This window comes from Narcine bancroftii, chromosome 13 (assembly GCF_036971445.1).
Source record: "Narcine bancroftii isolate sNarBan1 chromosome 13, sNarBan1.hap1, whole genome shotgun sequence".
In the NCBI taxonomy this organism is placed as follows: Eukaryota; Metazoa; Chordata; class Chondrichthyes; order Torpediniformes; family Narcinidae; genus Narcine; species Narcine bancroftii.
In genome coordinates this window covers 44407455-44429531 of record NC_091481.1, presented here as the reverse complement: position 1 = coordinate 44429531, position 22077 = coordinate 44407455, and the positions used below count along the sequence as shown (strand labels likewise).

Below are 22077 nucleotides of genomic sequence, written 5' to 3'. Positions count from 1 at the left end.
AAAAAAAGTAGAAAAGTCGCCGAAGAAAGAAGGAGGAACAGGATGCTGTGGTGGCAAGGAGAGCCTGCCCTGCGGAGTCATGACATACCAGCCGGTGGACTACAAAAATGGCTCTCGGACCAAACAAAAGTGCGCAATCAAAGGAGAAAGAGGACACCAGTGGGAGAGGGGCTCAGCAGAGGAGTGGGCTGCCACAGCGCAAGCAGCTGAGGGACGCCAAGACAACCAGGGCTCCCAGCTGGAGGATGAAGAAGACAGCAAAAGAGGGAGCAATGAAATAGAAGTGGGAGATAGACGGAGGGATGACCGACAAGAAGATCAACGTCAGGAAGCACAACAGACAAGCAGCCCAGCAGGGGAGGACCAGCAAGAAGAGGCCCAGCAAGAAGAGGCCTGACAAAGAGATACAAGCAGCTCATCAGGAAAAACAGAAGAGACAGTCACAAAGAGAAGGGTACAGACACAGAAGAAGAGGAAGAAGACCAAGATCTTCACAGAGAAATAGAAGGTAAAACTGATGGACAAACAGAAATAAAAGGTAAAACTGATGAACAGAACATAGATTAAGCCTTCTTTGAAGAACAAATGAGATCACTAAGAGAATGGTTGTCATTAGAGTTTAATGCAATTTTAAAAAAATGAAAAGAACAGAAGATAAAATGCAAAGGTTAGAACTGGTAATGACAGAAATAGAGAAAGTAGAGAATGTGGAAGAGCGGGAAACAGCTGTAGAAATGGAAGTGAATGACAAGAGAAAAATTGGAAGAAAGTGACAAAAAAATTAAAGAGACTCAAGAGTTGTTATCTCAGAAAATTGATATGTTGGAAAATTATAGTAGGCGGAACAACATAAAAATAGTGGGCCTGAGGAGGGTGAAGAAGGCACAGACATTAAGGAATTTATAAAAGGATGGATCCCGAAGGTCCTGGGAATGACAGAAATGCAGGAAGAAATGTAAATAAAAAGGGCACACAGAGCATTAGCTCCAAAACCACAGGCACATCAAAAACCAAGATCCATCTTAATAAAATTTTTGAGATACACGACAAGAGAAAATATACTGGAACGGGCAAGGAATAAAGTTAGAGAAGATAATAAACCATTGGAATACAAGGGTCAAAAAATATTTTTTTACCCAGTTATAAGTTTTGAACTCTTAAAGAGGAGGAAGGAGTTTAATACAGTGAAATCAATTTTATGGAAAAAAGGTTACAAATTCATGTAAGACATCCAGAAGTGTTTAAAATATTTATACCCGAGGAGCAAAACAGACTGTTCTCGGATCCAGAGAAAGCGCAAGAATTCGCAGAACGTTTGCAAGACAGGAGAAGAGATGAAGAGATGTAACAAGAATGAAGAATGGCGATAAAGTATATATAAAGATGTAAAAACAATGTATGTGTAAAGAACTAAAGAGGGAAAAGAGAAGGGAAGGAAGGGAGTAAGGAGGGTAAAAAAAAGTGAGAACTTTGTTATATGTGTTTAAAAAAAAAAGTGTTTTCTGAAGAGGGCTGGGTAGAGGGGGAATAACCGTCACTGCAAAATCAGTTGACGCTGCGAACAGGATCGCAATCCAAATGAAAAGGGGAGTTGCGGTTGCTTGGCAAGGGATATGGGGCAACTCGGGGTGGGGGGGGGAACTTTTGGTTGTATTAGTGCATGTGGGAACTTCAGGGGTACTTTATGTCTTAAATGTATTGTCATACATTAAATGTAATAAGAGAAAACAAAGATGAAAATGGGGAAAAGGGGGATGGAGGTGGAAAAGAGGTGTATGCAAGATATAAGATGGCCATGTTGAACTATATGACTATAAATATTAATGGAATACATAACCAAATTAAAAGAAAGAGGCTACTAAATTTATTGAAGAAGGAAATAATAGATATAGCGTTGTGCAGGAAATGCATCTAACTGAAGCAGAACATAAACTAAAGAGAGACTGGGTAGGACACGTAACGGCAGCATCCTATAACTCAAAAGCTAGAGGTGTATCCATACTACTTAACAAAAATGTACCTATCAAAATAGAGGAGGAAATAATAGATCTGGCAGGGAGGTATGCAATGATAAATTGTCATACAAACTCAGAATTTTGGAATTTGGATATACTCAGAATTTTGGAATGTGCCTAACGAGGAGGATCAAAAGTTTATGCAGGATATTTTTTTGAAGATTGCAGACACACAAGGAAATATATTGATAGGAGGGGATTTTAACCTTAATTTGGACCCAATGTTGGATAAAACTGGACAAAAGACAAGTAAAAAGAATAAAGTAGCCAAATTTATGGTTAAATCAATGCAGGAAATGAAACTTATGGATATATGGAGGAGGCCACACCCAAGAGAGAAAGAATTTTCATATTATTCGAGTAAGCACAAAACTTACTCAAGGATTGATATGTTTTTGTTGTCAGTCCATATTCAAGGGAGAGTGAGGAAAACTATCAGATCATTCACCCCTATTATTAGCAATAGAACTGGAGGACATCCCACCAAGAACATATTGATGGAGGTTAAACTCCCTGCTACTTAAAAGACAGGAATTTAGGGAGTTTATTGAATGCCAAATTAAAACATATTTTGAAATAAACATAGGACCAATGAAAGACAAATTGATATTATGGGACGCAATGAAAGCCTTCATTGGAGGGCAGATAATAAGTTATGTGACTAAGATGAAAAAGGATTACAATCGAGAAATCGAGCAGTTGGAAAGGGAGATAGTAAATACAGAAAAGGAATTAGTAAAAAGGGATGATATAACGAAAAGGAGAGAATTGGTGGACAAAAAAATTAAATACGAAACATTACACATAATGAAAACAAAGCAAAAGTATTATGCATTGGGAGAAAAAAAAAACCCACATAAAATATTAGCCTGGCAGCTTAAAACAGAACAAGCTAAAAGAACTGTATTGGCATCAAGGAAAAAAGACAAACAAATTACATATAACCCAATAGAGATTAATGAAAATTTTAAGGAATTTTATAAACAATTGTATCAACTGAGAACGAGGGGAAAGATAATAAAACAGAGCAATTTTTAGCTAAAATTGAACTGCCAAAATTGCAAGGAGGAACAAAACAAACTAATAAAACCATTTGAAATAGAGGAAGTACAGGATATATTAAAAAGCTGCCGAAAAATAAAACACCAGGAGAGGAGGGATTTCCAATAGAATTTTATAAAACATTGAAAGTGTTATTAATCCCTCCTCTCCTGGAAGTAATGAACCAGATAGAAGAAACACAAAACTTGCCAGATTCATGCAAGACAGCAATAATTACAGTAATACCAAAGACGGGGAAGGACCCATTAACACCAGGATCATATAGATCAATGTCTCAACTTAACTCAGACCATAAGATAATAGCGAAATTATTAGCAAATAGATTGGCAGATTGTGTACCTAAAATAGTAAAACAAGATCAAACTGGATTTATTAAGAAAAGACGAACAGCGGACAATGTCTGTAAACTTATTAATCTAATCCACGCAGTTCAAGGAAACAAGAAACCAACAGTGGCTGTTGCTCTAGACGCAGAAAAAATCTTTGACAGAGTAGAGTGGAACTACTTATTTAAAGTATTACAGAAGTTCAAATAACCAGAAAAATATATAAATTGGATTAAAGCACTGTATAATGGACCGTTGGTGAAGGTAGCAGTACATGGATATGTATTGAATCACTTTAAATAAAGTAGGTCAACTAGACAGGGATGTCCACTATCCCTCTCATTGTTCGCCTTAGCAATAGAACCTTTGGCAGAACTGATAAGAATAGAAAATAAAATATAGGGATAAAAAAAGGAGAAGGAGTATAAAATCAGCTTATTTGCAGATGACATCATAGTATTCCTAACAGAACCAGAGGTAGCAGTAAAAGAATTACATAAATTGAAGGAATATGGAGAAATATTAGGGTACAAGATCAACACAAATGAAAGTGAAGTGATGCTAATGAGTAATGTGGACTATACAGAATTTTAAAAAGAATCACCATTTAAATGGCAAGCACAAGCAATCCAATAACTAAGGATCAGGTTAGATAATAACTAAGCCACTTGTACAAACCAAATTATCAGCCACTAACAAAGAAATTGCAGGAAGACTTAGCAGTAATTCTTTCCAATGTTCTAACATTGATAGGGAGGGTAAAATGCATTAAAATGAACATGTTCTCAAGGATACAATACTTATTTCAAACGTTACCAATTCCTTTAACAGAAAAATTCTTTAAGGAACTAAAGAGAATAATAAGGAAATTATTGTGGAAAGGGAGAAAACCAAGGGTAGTGTTAGATAAATTAGCAGAGAGGTATAATCAAGGTGGTTTGCAGTTACCAAATTTTAGAAATTATTATAGAGCGCACAATTAAGGTATTTATCAGATTTTTACCAGACAAGGGAAAAACCAGACTGGACTAAGATAGAACGAGATAAAATAGGGGAGAAGGTACCAGAACAAATGCTTTATGAGTGGGATGAAAAGCTGGTGCAATATAAAAACTCACCAGTACTGCATCATTTACTTAATACATGGAAGAAGATCCACTTAGAAAGGAAAAAAAACAATGATCAAATACCAACATTTTTATTGATGCAAAATCCGCTAATTACTTTTACAATAGATAACCTTTCCTTGAGAGAATGGGAGAGAAAAGGAATCAAAAGAATAGAAAATTGTTTTTTGGGAAATAATTTATTAACATTTGAACAGTTGAAGTACAAATATAGAAGAACTCATGGTACAATGTTTGCATATCATCAACTGAAAGCTTATTTAAAGGATAAATTGGGAAACAGACTGAGATTACCTGAAGGAAGCAGCTTTTAATATGTGATTACAGACACAATGATAATTAAAAGATTTATAATGAACATGTACATTAAGCTGCAAAATAAAGAAAATGATGAAATAAACTATAAACCTAAACAAAAGTGGGAAAAGGATTTAAACAAAGATAAAAAATGAAGCATGGGAAAAGTTATGTTCTGGAACTCTGAAGAATACAATAAACACAAGGTTACACATGATACAGTATAATTGGTTACACAGGGTATATATTACTCCTCAAAAATTAAAAAAAATGGGATTCAACATTATCAGATAGATGTTTACGCTGTAAGAAGGAAATGGGAACAACATTACATGCAACTTGGGCATCTACGAAAGTGAATACGTTTTAGGAAAACTAAATCAGATATTAAATAAAATCACAAAAAATAACATACCAAAAAATCCAGAGATCTTTCTTTTAAGTAACATAAGATGTAGAGAATTAGGCCTAAAATTGGATAAAGTGCAAAAATAATTCATTGTGATAGCCTTAGCGATAGCAAAAAAATGTATAATGTCAACTTGGAAAATGGAAGAGAGCCTGAGAATACAGCAATGGTAGGTACATGGAAATGAATAAATGTATTCCATTGGATAAAATAACATATAATTTAAAAAATAAAGTCACAATGTTTGAACAAATTTGGGAACCATACATGGAGCATATCAGAGAGAGCTTGCCTATGACCTCCATCCCCTAGAATGAGAATGAAAATGACAAGACAAAGTGACTATATTCTGTGTGTAATAAATAGATGATGCATTTTTATTGTTTATTTTCCTTTATGTGAAGATATTGTTTTATGGTTTTATTATATTGTATATGTTGAATATTTATGGGTTTTGGAGGGGGGTGGGTATAGGGGAGGGAGGGAAATGGGATAAAAGAGAAAAGACCACTGTGTAAATTTAATGAGAAAAGTTTGTACATATTTTGGTTGATATGGTTCATAGTGTGAAAAATAAAAAATTATAAAAAACAAGGATGCATGTTTAGCCCACTGCTCTACTCCCTCTACACCCATAACTGTGTAGCTGGACACAATTTAAATGCCATCTACAAATTTGCCGATGACACCACAATTGTCAGCAGAATCACAGATGGCAATGAGGAAGTAAATAGGAGTGAGATAAATCAGCTCATTGAGTAGTGTCACAACAACAACCTTGCACTCAACATCAGTAAAACTAAGGAAATGAATGTGGACTTCAGGAAGGGTAAGCCAGGAGAGCATAAACCAGAGCTCAGAGAAATCAGATGTTAACATCTCTGAAGACCTATTTTGGGGCCATCATGTCAATGCAATCTTGAAGAAAGCACGCCAACGGCTACATTTCATGAGGAGTTTGAGGACATTTGGTATGTCAAAAAAGACTTGCAAATTTCTACAGGTTTACTGTGGAGAGCATTCTGATGGGTTGTATCACTGTCTGAGGGTTGAAAATGTAGCCAGCACTGTTATGAGCACTACTCTTTACTCCATTAAAGATAATTTTAAGAGGCAGAGCCTCAAGAAAGCAATTTTTATCATCAAAGACCCTCAACAACCAGACCAAGCCTTTTTCTCACTGCTACCATCAGGATGGAGGTACAGGAGCCTGAAGACAGACAATCAATGTTATAAATGTATATACTCAATATCCCAGCAATGTCTGCCTGCTTGTGGGCTTTGTGAAGAAATCAATGCTGCAAGCATGCACCAACAAGGCCCCTCAATCTTCCTCCCACCAGACTGATGAATACATTGGAGCTGCCTCGTGCACCATGATAAGCTCACCAACTTCATTCACTTTGCTGCTAACTTTCACCCAAATCTCAAATTCACCTGGTCCATACAAGCTTTCCACAGACATATTTTACAAACCACTAACACCCATAACTACCTCTCTCTCTTTCAATCTTTTTATTGAATGTTATTGAGCAAGAACACCTTGTTTTGAGAACATAAGGTTACCAAATATGAAGGATATTTGTACATTTCCCAAAACAAAACAATTGCCCCCATACAGTGTTATCGAAATGACAAAAAAAGGGGGGAAAGAAACCAAAGAAACTCTAATCCCCTACTGAAAAAACTTGGGATGACATAAAATTAAAGGTAGAATAGTTCTGCTGAATCTATAAAACTAACTGAAGGAAAAACCATATATATATATATATATATATAAATACATTCAATGATCAAGACAAACAGATTTAATGAGCACGAAAATAGTCCATAAAAAGACTCCAAATTTTCTGAAAATTAGTGCAAGCGTACAACGCAGAACATCTTATCTTTTCTAAATTGAGGCAAGACATCACATGACATAACCACTGAATACGAGTGGGTGGAACAGGATCTTTCCATCGAAGTAGGTCACTCTTCATGTCATAAGAGTTGTAAATAGTATGACTTGATGATCAGATGAAGAAAAAAAGCTTGTAAACATCATAACACTCCAAACAAAGCCATTAAAGGATTAGGTCCAAGATTAACATGTAATATTATTGACAAAACACAAAAAACCTCCCTCCAATATGGTTCAAGAATTTGACAAGACCAGAAGGTTGCTTCCCCTTCGTTACACCGGTCACAGTGGGGTTTCAGATCAGGAAATAAATGAGATAATTTGTCTTTCATCATGCAAGTCCAATGTACAACCTTGCACAACTACCTCAACTACAATTCTCACAGCTGGTCCCCTGCAAGGAATCTATTCCCTTCTCACAATTTCAGACGGCAGAGCTAGCGTATCAGTTAGTGCAACGCTGTTACAGCACAAGTAATCAGGAACAGGGTTCTAATCCCGCACTGTTGGTAAGGAGCCTATGTTTTCATTGTGTCTGCGTGGGGTTTCTCCAGGTGCTCTGGTTTCCTTCCAAACCATATTAGGGGTTGTAGGTCATTTGGATGTAATGGGTGGCACGAGCTAATAGGCCGTACATCTAAATTAATTTCTGCATCTCGGCTGTATCTGTTCACAAGGTGAGGTCTTCCAGTCCAGATCATCTGAACTGTCTGCCTTCTTCCACAAACATGACTTCCCCTCCACTACCATCAGCTCAGCCCTTATCCATATCTCCTCCATTTCCCATTCATCTGTCTGGCACCCTAAGATGGAACAAACACAGGATTCACCTTCTCCTTACATACCCACCCCACACCCTCCGCATCAGACACATTGTCCTCCAGAATGTCCACCACCTCCAACATGATCCCACTACAAGACACGTTCCTCTCTCCTTCCCTCTCTGCCTCCCAGAGGGACCACTCCGTGAGTCCCTTGACCACTCATCCCTCTCCAAATGATGCCCCCGGCACCTTCCACTCTAGCTGCACCAAGTGTCACACCTCCTCCCTCAGCACCATTCTTGACCCCAAAAGACTTTTCCAGTGAAGCAACACTTCACTTGTGCATGCACAGGAGTGAACTACTGCATCTGGTGCTCCCTTTATGGCCCTCTCTATGTTAGAGAAACTGGGTGCAGACTGGGAGATCACTTTAGTGAGCACCTTCACTCAGTCTGCATCAGTGACAGGGACAACATCCCATCCCATAATCGCATGTCTGTCCATGGCCTCATGTACTACTCCACCAACACCACCCATAAAATGCAAGAATAACATGATTTTTCATCTGGACACTCTCCAATCGAATGGCATTAACATAAACTTCTCTAGTTTCTGCTAACCTACTCTCCATTCTCCCTCTCTTTCCTTTCCCCTTGTCTTCTTTCCCTTAGCTCTCCACCCCTTCACCAAACCATCCCTCCTCCTCTTGCTTGCTGCTATGCCTTCCCTTATCCACTTATTACCTCCTGCCATGGGGACAGTGCTTCTCCCTCTACCATTTTGTTCAGATGCCTGCCTACATTTTTCCACACACTGATAAAGGGCTTAAGCCTGAAATGTTATGTATCCATCTTTGCTTTATAAAGGGCACTCTTTCAACTGCTGAATTTCTCCAGCATTGAGTTTTTAACCTCAGTTATAAAAATAGCTTCTTCCCCTCCGCTATCAGTTTCTGAACGGACAATGAACCTATGGACATTGACTCAATTTTTTCTCTTTTATTGCAGTAGCTATTTATTTTTTAAATTCTTAAATTTACAGAATTGTAATTTCTAATAATTTTGCATCATATTTTGCACAATACTGCTGCCGCAAAACAATAAATTTTATGCCACATGCTCATGACAATAAAACTGAATTCCAATTCTGATCTAACAACAAAATAGCAAGTGCAAACACTTATTTCAGTTAAGCAGCTTCACTGTGACAATTTCATTAATAATGCAGAAGCATTAATTGGATTTCTGTCCCATGTCTAAAACAAAATTATATTTTCAATAATAAAACTGTTCATCAAACATACTGAAACTACATTTTACTAAGAGAACCCCCGAGATTAACTTAGCTGAACATCATAACACTCCAAACTTATAATTTCAGCCCATGAGTCCGAGCTGCCCAATTTACACCCCACTAGCCTACAACCCCGGTATGTTTCGTACTTAATTTCTGTTCCACTACAATAAATAAATCCTAAGTTGACAACTTCTGCAACTCATGTCATTTTGGTTTTTTTTAATAAGCTATGTAACATTTGGGGCAGCACGGTTAGTGTAATGCCTTTACAGTGCCAGCAACCGGGATTCAAATCCTGCACTGTCTGTAAGGAGTTTGTACGCTCTCCCCATGTCTGCATGGAGTTTTCCCCGAGGGCTCCAGTTTCCTCCCACCATTCAAAATGTACCGGGGTTGTAGGTTAATTGGGTGTAAATTGGGCAGCACAGCAGACTCATGGGCAGAAATGGCCTGTTACCATGCAGTATGCCTAAATTTAAAATTTAGATTAAAATTGTTTCACATAGATATAAACCCCTTTAAAAAGAATATTTGCACTCAACATCTGTTTGCTTTACTGTGAATTAATGATCACAGATAATAGAGTAATCCATTAAATAGCTATAACACCCACTGATTAATACCAAATATAGAACCTGCTAAATCTGGCATCATCCTATTTAAAGGTTAAAACTGTTTTTAAGCAGAAGAGCAATGAAGTCATCCTTCTGTCTTGGATAAAGATCTCACCCATGTAAAATCAGAGTTTAAAGTAGGAAATGGTAGTATGCCACTTGTCAATTTGCAGACCTATTGTATCCTATCTAAAACAGTAGGTTACATTAAGAAGGGAACTGTCAACTTCAAAACTATATTTTTTCCCTTTCAATGTTGCCTGATTTTGTTTGGAAATACAGTACTTAACAGAGCCCGTGCTGCCCAATTACAGTAATTCAGCAGATAATGCAGCATCTATAGGAAGTAAAGGGTAATTAACATTTTGGGCCCAAGCCCTCTGTCAAAGGAGCAAAAAGCAGACAAGTGCCTGAAGTTTGCTTCACACATTTCCCCAGCTCACATTCTTATTGTCCACTTTGCTCCCAGCCATATGATTCATTCCCAGGCTGATTGGTCCACTGTCAACAAATTTTCAGAACTATTAATTAACAATAGTTACACAAGAGTTCTTTAGTTATCCAGCTGTGGAAAACTAACGAAATAAGCAAAGGCAACAAATTAAAAGCTCATGCACACAAAGTGGCAGTACTAGTAAACAAAAAGATTGGGAATACATTAAAATGCAACAAATAACACTAAGCAAGCAGTAAAGATAGATTATGAAAGTTTATTTACAATATATAGAATATACACACACACAATACATGTATGCATAATAGAAATAAGTGGCTAAAGTAAACAAAGATCCCTTAGAAGATGAGATGGGTGAATTTGGGTGTGATGCAGAAATGGCTAAGGTCTATTTTGCATTAGTCTTGACAGCGACATGGCAGATTGTTGTTTAGGAGGCAAGGAGCTCAAATGCTATCACTAAAGAGGTAGTGCTGGCAAGGTAGTTGGCCTAAAGTTGGATAAATACTGGTCCAGATGGAATGAACCCCAGGATATAAAGAAATCCCAAAGTAATAGCAGATACATTTGTGGCAATTTACTAAAATTCTCTGTACTCCAGACCCTGAAGACAACAAATATAACGCTGTTGTTTAATAGAGGAGATAGGACAAAAGACAGGTAAATGTAGGCCAGTTAGTTTAACATCTATAGTCAGGAAAATACTAAAAACAATCATTAAGGATGAAATAGTGACATATCGGAATAGAAATTGCTCTATCAGACAGATGCAGCATGGATTCAGGAAGGGCAGATCATACTTCACTAGTTTGCTGGGCTGATTTGAGGATGTAACGAGTGCTGTGGATAGATGGAGGCAGGTGCATGCACATTTCCAGAAGGCATTCCACAAGTTGCTGCACAACAGAGTTGGGGGTAATATATTAGCATGAATAGAGGACTGGTGTTTCTCTGGTTGACAATCTGTTTAGTGGAGGGTTGCATGGTTTGATGTCTGGTTCACAAATGTATGTAAATGATTTGGAGGAAGGGGCCAATGTAGTGCATCACCAAGTTTGTTGATGACACCAAATTAAGTGAAAAGCAACTTGCATCGTGTCTGCAGAGAGAGATACAAATCTGTTGACTGGGCAAGTATCTGGCAGGTGGAAACCAACATTCATTTTCAATGGTTAGCGCAATGCTATTACAGCACCAGTCATGAGTTAGCATCCTAAGCTGTCTGCAAGGGTTTTGTACGTTCTCTCCATGTTTGTGTGGGTTTCCTCCAATCCTTCAAAAATGTACACTGTTTATAGGTTAATCGGTGCATTTGAAGGGCACAGGCTGGTGGATCAGAAAGGCCTGTTACTGGGCGGTGTTTCTAAATTTTAAAAAAATCACTCTGACAATACAGCCCATTAGAAGGCTCTTCCAGCTCAAAACCTGTAACCCAATTACACCTAATTAATTCACCAATGCCATATGTTTTAGATGGTGGGAGGAAACCATGTTTTAGATGATGGGAGGAAACCGGAGAATACCCACATCAGTCACAGGGAGAATTTACAAACTCCTTACATACCGCGTAATTGCATTGCTCTAACCACTAATAAATATGATGTTATCCACTTTGAAAGGAAAAATAGTAAATTTGGCTACTATTTCAATGATGAAGAACTGCAGCATGCTGTTGTACAGAGAGGCAAGGCAAAAATCATGAAAGGTTAGATTGCAGGTTAAGACTTGTGACACAATTGTAACACCACTTTTGATTAGCTTGCACTCTGGTTGCTGCAAATATGTATTATCTGTCCATCTTTTGTATCATGTATACTTGTGTCATCATCAAATTTTTGGGGGTCAAATTTGGGGGGGGGGTCTACTTTTTCATGGGTTGTACTTTTGACTGTGGTTCACCAAAGCCTTCGACACCGTGAGCAGGAAAGGGCTTTGGCAAATACTAGAGCGCATCGGATGTCCCCCAAAGTTCCTCAACATGATTATCCAACTGCACGAAAACCAACAAGGTCGGGTCAGATACAGCAATGAGCTCTCTGAACCCTTCTCCATTAACAATGGCGTGAAGCAAGGCTGTGTTCTCGCACCAACCCTCTTTTCAATCTTCTTCAGCATGATGCTGAACCAAGCCATGAAAGACCCCAACAATGAAGACGCTGTTTACATCCGGTACCGCACGGATGGCAGTCTCTTCAATCTGAGGCGCCTGCAAGCTCACACCAAGACACAAGAGAAACTTGTCCGTGAACTACTCTTTGCAGATGATGCTGCTTTAGTTGCCCATTCAGAGCCAGCTCTTCAGCGCTTGACGTCCTGCTTTGCGGAAACTGCCAAAATGTTTGGCCTGGAAGTCAGCCTGAAGAAAACTGAGGTCCTCCATCAGCCAGCTCCCCACCATGACTACCAGCCCCCCCACATCTCCATCGGGCACACAAAACTCAAAACGGTCAACCAGTTTACCTATCTCGGCTGCACCATTTCATCAGATGCAAGGATCGACAATGAGATAGACAACAGACTCGCCAAGGCAAATAGCGCCTTTGGAAGACTACACAAAAGAGTCTGGAAAAACAACCAACTGAAAAACCTCACAAAGATAAGCGTATACAGAGCTGTTGTCATACCCACACTCCTGTTCGGCTCCGAATCATGGGTCCTCTACCGGCACCACCTACGGCTCCTAGAACGCTTCCACCAGCGTTGTCTCCGCTCCATCCTCAACATCCATTGGAGCGCTCACACCCCTAACGTCGAGGTACTCGAGATGGCAGAGGTCGACAGCATCGAGTCCACGCTGCTGAAGATCCAGCTGCGCTGGATGGGTCACGTCTCCAGAATGGAGGACCATCGCCTTCCCAAGATCGTATTATATGGCGAGCTCTCCACTGGCCACCGTGACAGAGGTGCACCAAAGAAAAGGTACAAGGACTGCCTAAAGAAATCTCTTGGTGCCTGCCACATTGACCACCGCCAGTGGGCTGATAACGCCTCAAACCGTGCATCTTGGCGCCTCACAGTTTGGCGGGCAGCAGCCTCCTTTGAAGAAGACCGCAGAGCCCACCTCACTGACAAAAGGCAAAGGAGGAAAAACCCAACACCCAACCCCAACCAACCAATTTTCCCTTGCAACCGCTGCAATCGTGTCTGCCTGCCCCGCATCGGACTGGTCAGCCACAAACGAGCCTGCAGCTGACGTGGACTTTTTACCCCCTCCATAAATCTTCGTCCGCGAAGCCAAGCCAAAGAAAAGTACCTGCATCATTCAATAAATCAGGAGCTCTGATGGTCAGGCAGCTGGGGCATCAGGAGATTGGATGGATGGTCAGGGCCAAAAAAATGGGGTGGAGTCACCTTTGCACAGGTCATACAGAAACATGCGATATTTGGGCCAAAAAAAAAGGGTCTATTACACAGTATCAACAATTTCACAAGTACATACAGTATTTATGAAAAAAATAGTATTTTTTTTATTTACAGTAAACCTGTTCGGCTGCAGCAAGTGCATGACAAACTCATTAATCATTTAACAAACTCATTACTAATTTACTCTCACCATGTAACTGTAATGAAAGTTAAACAGGAAAGTCAGTAGATCCTAGGATTGTACTACAATACACAAAAGTGCTAGAGAAGTTCAGCAATTCATGCAGCATTAATTATGTTTTTTTTACATAGCTGCTGTGCTCCAGGAAATTATTCCCAATTTCCCAGAATGCAGCCTGTAAAAATATCAGAACAGGAAGGAGGACTCATTCCCATTCCAATATTTTACCTCCTAGACCCCTAGTAAATTTCCCAGAACATCTGCAGTCTCAAGTTAACTGCAGGCATTCAGTGAATAATGGGCTAAGACCACCTCTTTAATTCCGGAATGCTGTCTAAACTCACGTAATGAAACAGAGATTTTGGGTTTTGATTGTTTGTGTGTGAATGACCAATGCCAAGACCGCTGATATTCTTCAGAATGGCAAAACCATGCAAATTCTATCTAAAAAAACAAATAAAAAGTGAAGGGTAATCAACACTTTGGGCCCCAGACATTGTCAAGGTATGAGCAAAAAGCAGACAGACACCTGAAAAGGTGGGAGAAAGGTGAGGAGAGGAAGGAGAAAGGGCATGGGGAGCAGCACAGTTCACTCTGCTGACTCACGACTATGCAGCAAAACACAGCTCAAACCACATCAAGTTCCCTGACTGTGGTGGGCCTTATTAGTAAGAAATGATGAGTCAGCTTACAGAGAAGTGATGCAGTCGCTAACGGGCTGGTGCAGAGCCAACATCCTGTATCTAAGAAAACAAAAGAGATGGTTGTCAACTTCAGGAGGGCCCAGAGGATCACTCTCCACTGATGGCTCAACCGTTAAGGTCGTCAAGAGTATCAAGTTCCTTGGTGTGCACTTGGCAGAGAATCTCAACTGGTCCATAGCCAAGAAAGCCCAGCAGTGCCTCTACTTCCTGTGAAGGCTCAGGAAATTTCATCTCCCACCCTCCATCCTCGCTACATCCTCGAGGATGTATTGAGAGTATTCTGAGCAATTGCATCACCACCTGGTTTGAACACTGTACCACCTTAGACCATAAAACCCTGCAGAGGATAGTGAAGTCAGCGGAAAAGATCATTCATTGGAGGGTCTCTTCCTACCATGATGGAATCTACAACACACTAACATGGGAAGCAAACATTGTGAAGGACTTCACACCCCTCATGTAAACTTTTCTCCCTTCTGCCATCTGGTAGGAGGTGCTATGGCACTCGGGCCCTTACGTCCAGACTGGGCAACAGTTTATCCCCACCCCCCAAGCCATCAGGCTCCTGAATTCCCAGAATGTATGTGGATAGTGTACCTTGGAACTTTATTGTGTATGTCTTAATATTTTAACTTCTAATTTAACCTGTAGTAAATCTGCTGTGCTGTCCTGGAGAAATGCTATCTCATCTTTACTGTGCCATACATGGTATGAATGACATATAAAGGTGACTTGACTTGAGGTGGGAAAGCAGAAGAGAAAAAAGTTGAGAAGTGAAACTTCTTTCTATCCCATGCAATAACAGGGATATCCCAGTGGCCAATCACTGCAATTCCACCCACCATTCCCACTCCAACATGTCTCTCCATGGACTCATGCAATCTGAAGCTAGCCACAAATTAGAGGTACAACACCCAACATTTCATCCAGGCATTCTCCAACCAGATGACATTAACTTCCAGTTTGTTAAAATACTCCCCCAAGTTTCTCCTTCCCTATTTTGCTGCATCCTTACCTCCAGCTCCCCACCTTCTTCCCATTCTGAAAGTTAGCCTCTCCAATTTTTACTTTTCCACTTTTTCCTCATCTACCCTCCACCTATAACACCTGTTAGCCTGTGCTCCTCCCACTACATCTCCCTTCCTCTTCATTCCTCCCCCACCTTCTTCTTCAAGTGCCTGCCTGCTTTTTGCTCGTACATCAGGCCAAAATGTTGATTCCCCTTTACTTCCACCAGATGCTGCATGCCTGCTGAGTTTCTCCAGCATTTTTGTGTATTAACTGTAATTAGAGATTGAAACAACAAAACTGTAGCAAATAAGAGACAATCAGAATATGAATTCATAAATAGTACTTGGATAAAATTTAGCTCTTCTTATCCACAATGTATTAAAGCTTGAAATGTGGGAAAGGCCGAAGATTACCAAATTGTAAAGATAATTTCTAAATTGTAACCAAACATTGCTCATCTTCTCAAATTGTTGGCACTGAAGAACATACTATAAAATTAAAACAACTCTGAAATAATTACAAATGAATTGTTTTTATCTTGTAAAACCAATAAAAAGATGTATAGCAGCAACATTTTGCTTCCTCTTCCTCCAACTACGGCAAATCAAACCAGTGTTATATTTTTCCCTCCTTCTGTTATCAAGCTTCTTCTCGTCATGAGAAATTTCCAATTGAATCTTGAATAGTTTTAAAATTTATCCAAAGGTGATTTTCAAAACAAGACTATTTAAAATTTAGGCAGAACCAGATAAGATCTCAGCATGGAGTGACCACTGCAACATGAAGTTGTGGCCTCATGTCTACTACACTTGTTTTGCATAAATCGTGTCACCATTGGTGGCTCATCAGAGGCCATGGTCAGGTGTCCAGACAAGCCTGCCTGCACAAGTCAGCCAATTGAGAACAAGGACAACGAAGGCCAGATGGAAGATTAAGCCAACGCCCGACGTAGTTTTTGATTAGTTAGTTCAGTCAGTAAAAGGGGCTCGCCGAATAAACTAAGCCCACAACACGTTTTATGGAGCCCAACATTGTTTGTTCTTTGATTTGTCACAGGAGGGAACTGGTGGGAACCCCAATCACGAGTGCAATCACATATTTCCATAAAATTAACCATCCATCATCAACATCCTTCAAATCATCGATAACCAGATACACATTTGGAGAAGCCATGCAAATACTGTAGCTACAAGGGAAGGAGGAACTTGTCAAATACCTTACTGAAATCCATATGCACCACATCTACTACCCTACCTTCATCAATTTCTTTTGTTACCTCTTGGAAAAATTCAATTAGCCTTGCTGACAATCCTCAAGAAGGCTTCTACAAATGTTTGTAAATCCTCTACAAGTTTTCCCATCATAAACGCAAGACTCATCGGACTAATATTCTCCCTATTACCTTTTTTAAGCAAAGAACCACATTTGCCATTCTCTATTGTCCAGCACCTCCCGTAACCAGGGAGGACACAAAGATCATTGCCAGCACCCCAGCAATCTCTTCCCTCTCTCCTGTAGTAGCCTAGGGTATATCTCATTCTGCTCAAGGGACATCAATCCTAATGTTTTTAAGATCCAGCACTTTCTCTCTTTTTTTAACCTCAATTTGATCCAGCTTGGTCTATTCTGACCATACCTTGATCAAGGTCCCTCTCTCTGGTGAACACTGAAGCAAAATATTCATTTAGGACCTCTCTACCTCATCCACCTTCAGGTGCATGGTGCCTCCTTTATCCTTAAGCGGCCCCCCCTTCATTCTCATCATTCTTGTGTTCTTCACCTATACATAGAATGTCTCAGGGTTTCCTTAATCCTACTTGCCAAAGCCTTCTCATGAGCCCTTCCTGTCTTTGGATTCCTGAATTATTTTTTTTTAAATTTCAATTTAAATTTAGACATACAGCATGGAAACAGGCCATTTCGGCCCACAAGTCTGTGTTGCCCAATTTACACCCAATTAACCTACAACCCCTTGCACGTTTCAAACGGTGGGTGGAAACTGGAGCCTCCGTGGAAAACCCAAGTAGACACGGAGACAACATATGTATGGTTTCATCTTCCTCTTAACTAGATGCCTCTCCCATAGCTTCCTTATTGTACCACCTTTTCCCTGTCTCAGAGGTATAAACTTATCCAGAACCCTACACAAGTGGTCCCTAAACACCCTCCTCGTTTCTTCTGTACTTTCCCTGAATATCTGTTCCTAATTTAACCTCCCTAGTTTCTGCCTAACGCCATCAAAATTAGGTCCTACTCAATTAAACACATTACCATTTTATCTGCTCTATAGATATAGCAATTGTTAAATAAAACTTGCCAAATATCAAGATCGAGAAGCTGGAGGGTCTCAGCAGGTTGTGCGTATCCTTGGAGAGAAATGGACAGTGAACATTCTTTCTATGGGTGCCGTTTTACCCATCGAGTTCCTCCAGCTGCATCATTTCTCTGCTTAAGATGCTGCAGTTCTTGTTTCTCTAAACACCAAACATTACTGACAAATGATTAACCCAGACCCAGGCAAATCAGTATGATAAGCTCCAAGAATGTCAGCTGCACAGTGGAGTCTCCCTCAAGAGGCAAAAAGTCAATATATTTAATAAGCCAAGCAATAGAAAGGTAAAAAGAGACAACATAAATAAATGGGTAGATAGCTGATGAAGGATTGGTAAAAAAGTGCCATATCAATGAGAATTATCCCAAGATAATTGCAGCCTCTAATCTTAATTGTATTTTAGTGCAAGCAATACTGGAAGAGGGAAAAATATATGCATGAAAATACATGAAAAAGTGTGGAATGAAGCATACTGCAAAAAAAAAGATTAATGCCAGGCAACAACAGTCAAGAAAGAAATAAGTTATTGCTTTGGGTCAGTGATCTTTTCTCAAAATGATTTGAAAGAAGGTCATTGCCCTGAAATGTTACCCACTTCTTTCACAAATGCTTCCAGATCTGCCAACAAATCTCAATACTATTACAGGTATATTCTGCTTTATGAAACTAGAGTGTTCCTATTAAACCATTCAAAAGCGAAATGACATAAAGTGAAGACCCATTCACTACTATACAAGGCTATTTTCATAAAAGTGAATTTTCGTAAAGAGCGAATATTCATAAAATGGGGTATACTGGAACAGGGTATTTGCACATTCCAGAGAAACATGATTAATTTGCTCATATGTTTGATTAAGTTTATATCATAACTATCCAACAGTTCTTTAACAATTGGAAAGTACAGATTTTCAATAGGAGGCAAAATGTACTTGATGCTTGGCAGCTGAATTACAGAAGGCACCAAAAAGAAAATCATTGGCTTAAAATTACTTGTAACGATAATTCTGTTCTGTCATCCAAGAAACATTCCACATTAACGCATTTAGATCTGCTATAAATCACGAAGTGTTCATTTACTCAATCATATTTTGAAATAGAACTGAAAATAGTCTACACGTACTTCTTCCATTTTACTTAATGCAATTCCTAATGATAAAGAAACACTGACATCCCCCTTTGGGTTAAAGTGTACAACACACATGCAAAGTGCATAACAGTGAACAGACATCACAAACTAATTGTTATTTAAGACAAGGGGTGGACACAACAAATTATGTACATTTAGAAGTATGTTTGTCTACAACAACTATTAATGGTTTCTGAAGCATAACTGAAGATATTAATGGCAATCAACTATCTATTGAATATTTTAATTTTTCCAAGACTCATATAGATCATTATTACATACATCACATAAATAGAGATTGCCCAAACCTATACGCTATTCCCCAACTGCTAACATTAAAAAAAAACAAATGCCCAAAAAAGGAGTGTTGAACTGCCTTCATTAATTTGTCCATAGCTTGATCTTCAGAAATTCAATGCTATTAAACCTAACTCTATTATTTAAATCTTTTTGAGGAAGTTAATTATATCCTTAAGCCAGTATGATTCAAATAAGGTCACCATATTTTAACAAACACGTCATTTTTCTTTCTTTTCTGGGGGGGGGGGGGTGGCACAACTTTGTATTTCCATATTCCAGCAAGTAATGAGTAGGAGGAAGTCAGACTTCCATGTAACAACTATACATTTCCTGACTACCACTAGTGCAATCTTCAAGAACTGTATTTGATATTTTGACAGTTTTGTGCCAATAATCATAAGATTGCTCAATTTTCTAGTGGAAAATCCCACTTCTATAATTTTTGTCAAAATTTCTGCCAAGTCATACCAAAAGGATTTTACTTTCATGTATAGCCAGGTAGAATGTATCAACTCTCTACTCGTAATTCAACATTAAATTTAAATTTAGACATACAGCAATGTTAACTGGCCATTTCAAATCATGAGTCTGTGCCGACCAATTTACACCCAATTAACCAATACCCCCAGTACATTTCAAATGGTGGGAAGAAACTTGAGCCTGCAGGGAAAACCTACACAGACATTTGGAGAACATACAAACATCTTTGAGACAGCATGGGATTCAAATCCTGGTCCCGATCGCTGGCACTGCAAAGGTGTTGGAGAGAGTGTGCAGAGGAGATTTACCAGGATGATTCCTGGAATACAAGGGCTAACATATGAGGAACGTTTGGCAGCTCTTGGATTATATTCATTGGAGAGGGGATCTCAGAAACATTTTGAATTTTGAAAGGTTTTGACAGAGTGGATGTAGATGTTCCCCTTGATGGGTGAATCAAGGGCAAAAGGGCACAGTCTTAAAATTAGAAGTTATCTATTTAAAACAGAGATGAGAAAAAAACTTCTTTAGTCAGAGGGTCGTGCATTTGTGAAACTCGTTGCTGCATACAGCGGTGGAGCCCCGATCACCTGGAGAGTTTAAGCAGGAGATTGATAAGTATCTAATTGGTGCGGGCATCAGGGGATATGAGGAAAAGGCTAGCAACTGGAACTAGGTGAGAGTATACTTCAGCATAGGGTAGAATCGTGAAACAGACTCGATGGGCCAAGTGACCTACTTCTGTTCCTTTATCTTGTGATATCCTCAGGTAGCTGCTCCAGGAAAATCTGCTCAAAGACCAAGCAAGGCCTGTGTCCCTCAGCAAGAGTGAGCATCTCACTCACAAGGGCAGATGTGGCCTTGTCCCCCAATCCATCTATATCCAACAATCAAGCGGCATGCCTGCACTGTAAGAGTCCAAATGTGCGGGTTAATAGCTCTTTGAGGGCATCATATTTGCCTTGCTCCAGAGGCTGTCGCAGGAAATCGACGACCCTTGCTGCAGTGTTCTGGTCAAGCAAGCACACCACATAGTAGTAACGTGTATCGTCGGTGGTGATCTGTTGAAGGTGGAACTGGCTCTTGGCCTGTTCGAACTACACTTGCGGCTGCTACACCCATAACGTTGGTAGCTTCAATGAAATCCCATGAAGAGCTGCCTGGCCCGTCATCTTCGGGTCCAATTGGTGGTTGGACTTGCTGGGATCACCTTCTCAAAGTGTGGAAAGAATGATACACACCAAAGAAGTCGAAGTCTGGTTTATTGTACTGGCAGTTCTGCTTATATTCTCTCCCCACTGCTGATGACAGGAGTGATGTCACAACAGCACTGGCCTCAGATTGGTCGGCATTCTTGCCATTGCTAGTTGTTTCCCGCCGTGCAGGTTGTCACCTGGGACGAAGGTCATTGCCTCCCACCCCCCCAACGGGGTCTGCGCAGTCGCTAGTCATCTTGTGTACCGGGTCGTGTCCTGGTTAGTGGGCCGCTACAAAACTTAATAAAAAAACTTTAATTTTCTCCCATCGGTAATGAAACCTGGATGTTTTCTTCTTTCTTTCTTTGGCTTGGCTTCGCGGACGAAGATTTATGGAGGGGGTAAAAGTCCACGTCAGCTGCAGGCTCGTTTGTGGCTGACAAATCCGATGCGGGACAGGCAGACACGGTTGCAGCGGCTGCAGGGGAAAATTGGTTGGTTGGGGTTGGGTGTTGGGTTTTTCCTCCTTTGCCTTTTGTCAGTGAGGTGGGCTCTGCGGTCTTCTTCAAAGGAGGTTGCTGCCCGCCAAACTGTGAGGCGCCAAGATGCACGGTTTGAGGCGATATCAGCCCACTGGCGGTGGTCAATGTGGCAGGCTCCAAGAGATTTCTTTAGGCAGTCCTTGTACCTCTTCTTTGGTGCACCTCTGTCACGGTGGCCAGTGGAGAGCTCGCCATATAACACGATCTTGGGAAGGCGATGGTCCTCCATTCTGTGACCCACCCAGCGCAGCTGGATCTTCAGCAGCGTGGACTCGATGCTGTCGACCTCTGCCATCTCGAGTACTTTGACGTTAGGGATGAAAGCGCTCCAATGGATGTTGAGGATGGAGCAGAGACAACGAAAATTTAATGGTCTGATTCAGTCTAACCTGGCAGATATCCCAGCACAAGTTGCACAACATGAATATCCATACGAGGTAAGAAACACATCCATTTTGTCCCCATCAACTGTGATGCCTCCGATCACTAATCCCATTTGCCTACATTAGGCACATCTCTGCCATCCAAGTATTTATCCAAAAGGTTATAAACGTTGTAATTGTATCTGCCTCCAC

General features: G+C 40.0%; 1 protein-coding gene across 2 annotated transcripts in view; it reads right to left on the bottom strand.

The window, feature by feature from the left end:
- Positions 1-22077, bottom strand: part of LOC138748470 (uncharacterized) — a 126108-nt gene that overhangs the window by 95237 nt on the left and 8794 nt on the right. Inside the window, exon 2 of one of the 2 annotated variants that reach the window (XM_069908737.1) lies at positions 14504-14554. The exons of the other annotated variant lie outside the window; for it this stretch is intronic. Within the exon in view, the coding sequence (XP_069764838.1) occupies positions 14504-14554 (51 nt within the window). The remainder of the gene's footprint in view (positions 1-14503; positions 14555-22077) is intronic. 2 annotated transcript variants of the gene reach the window in all.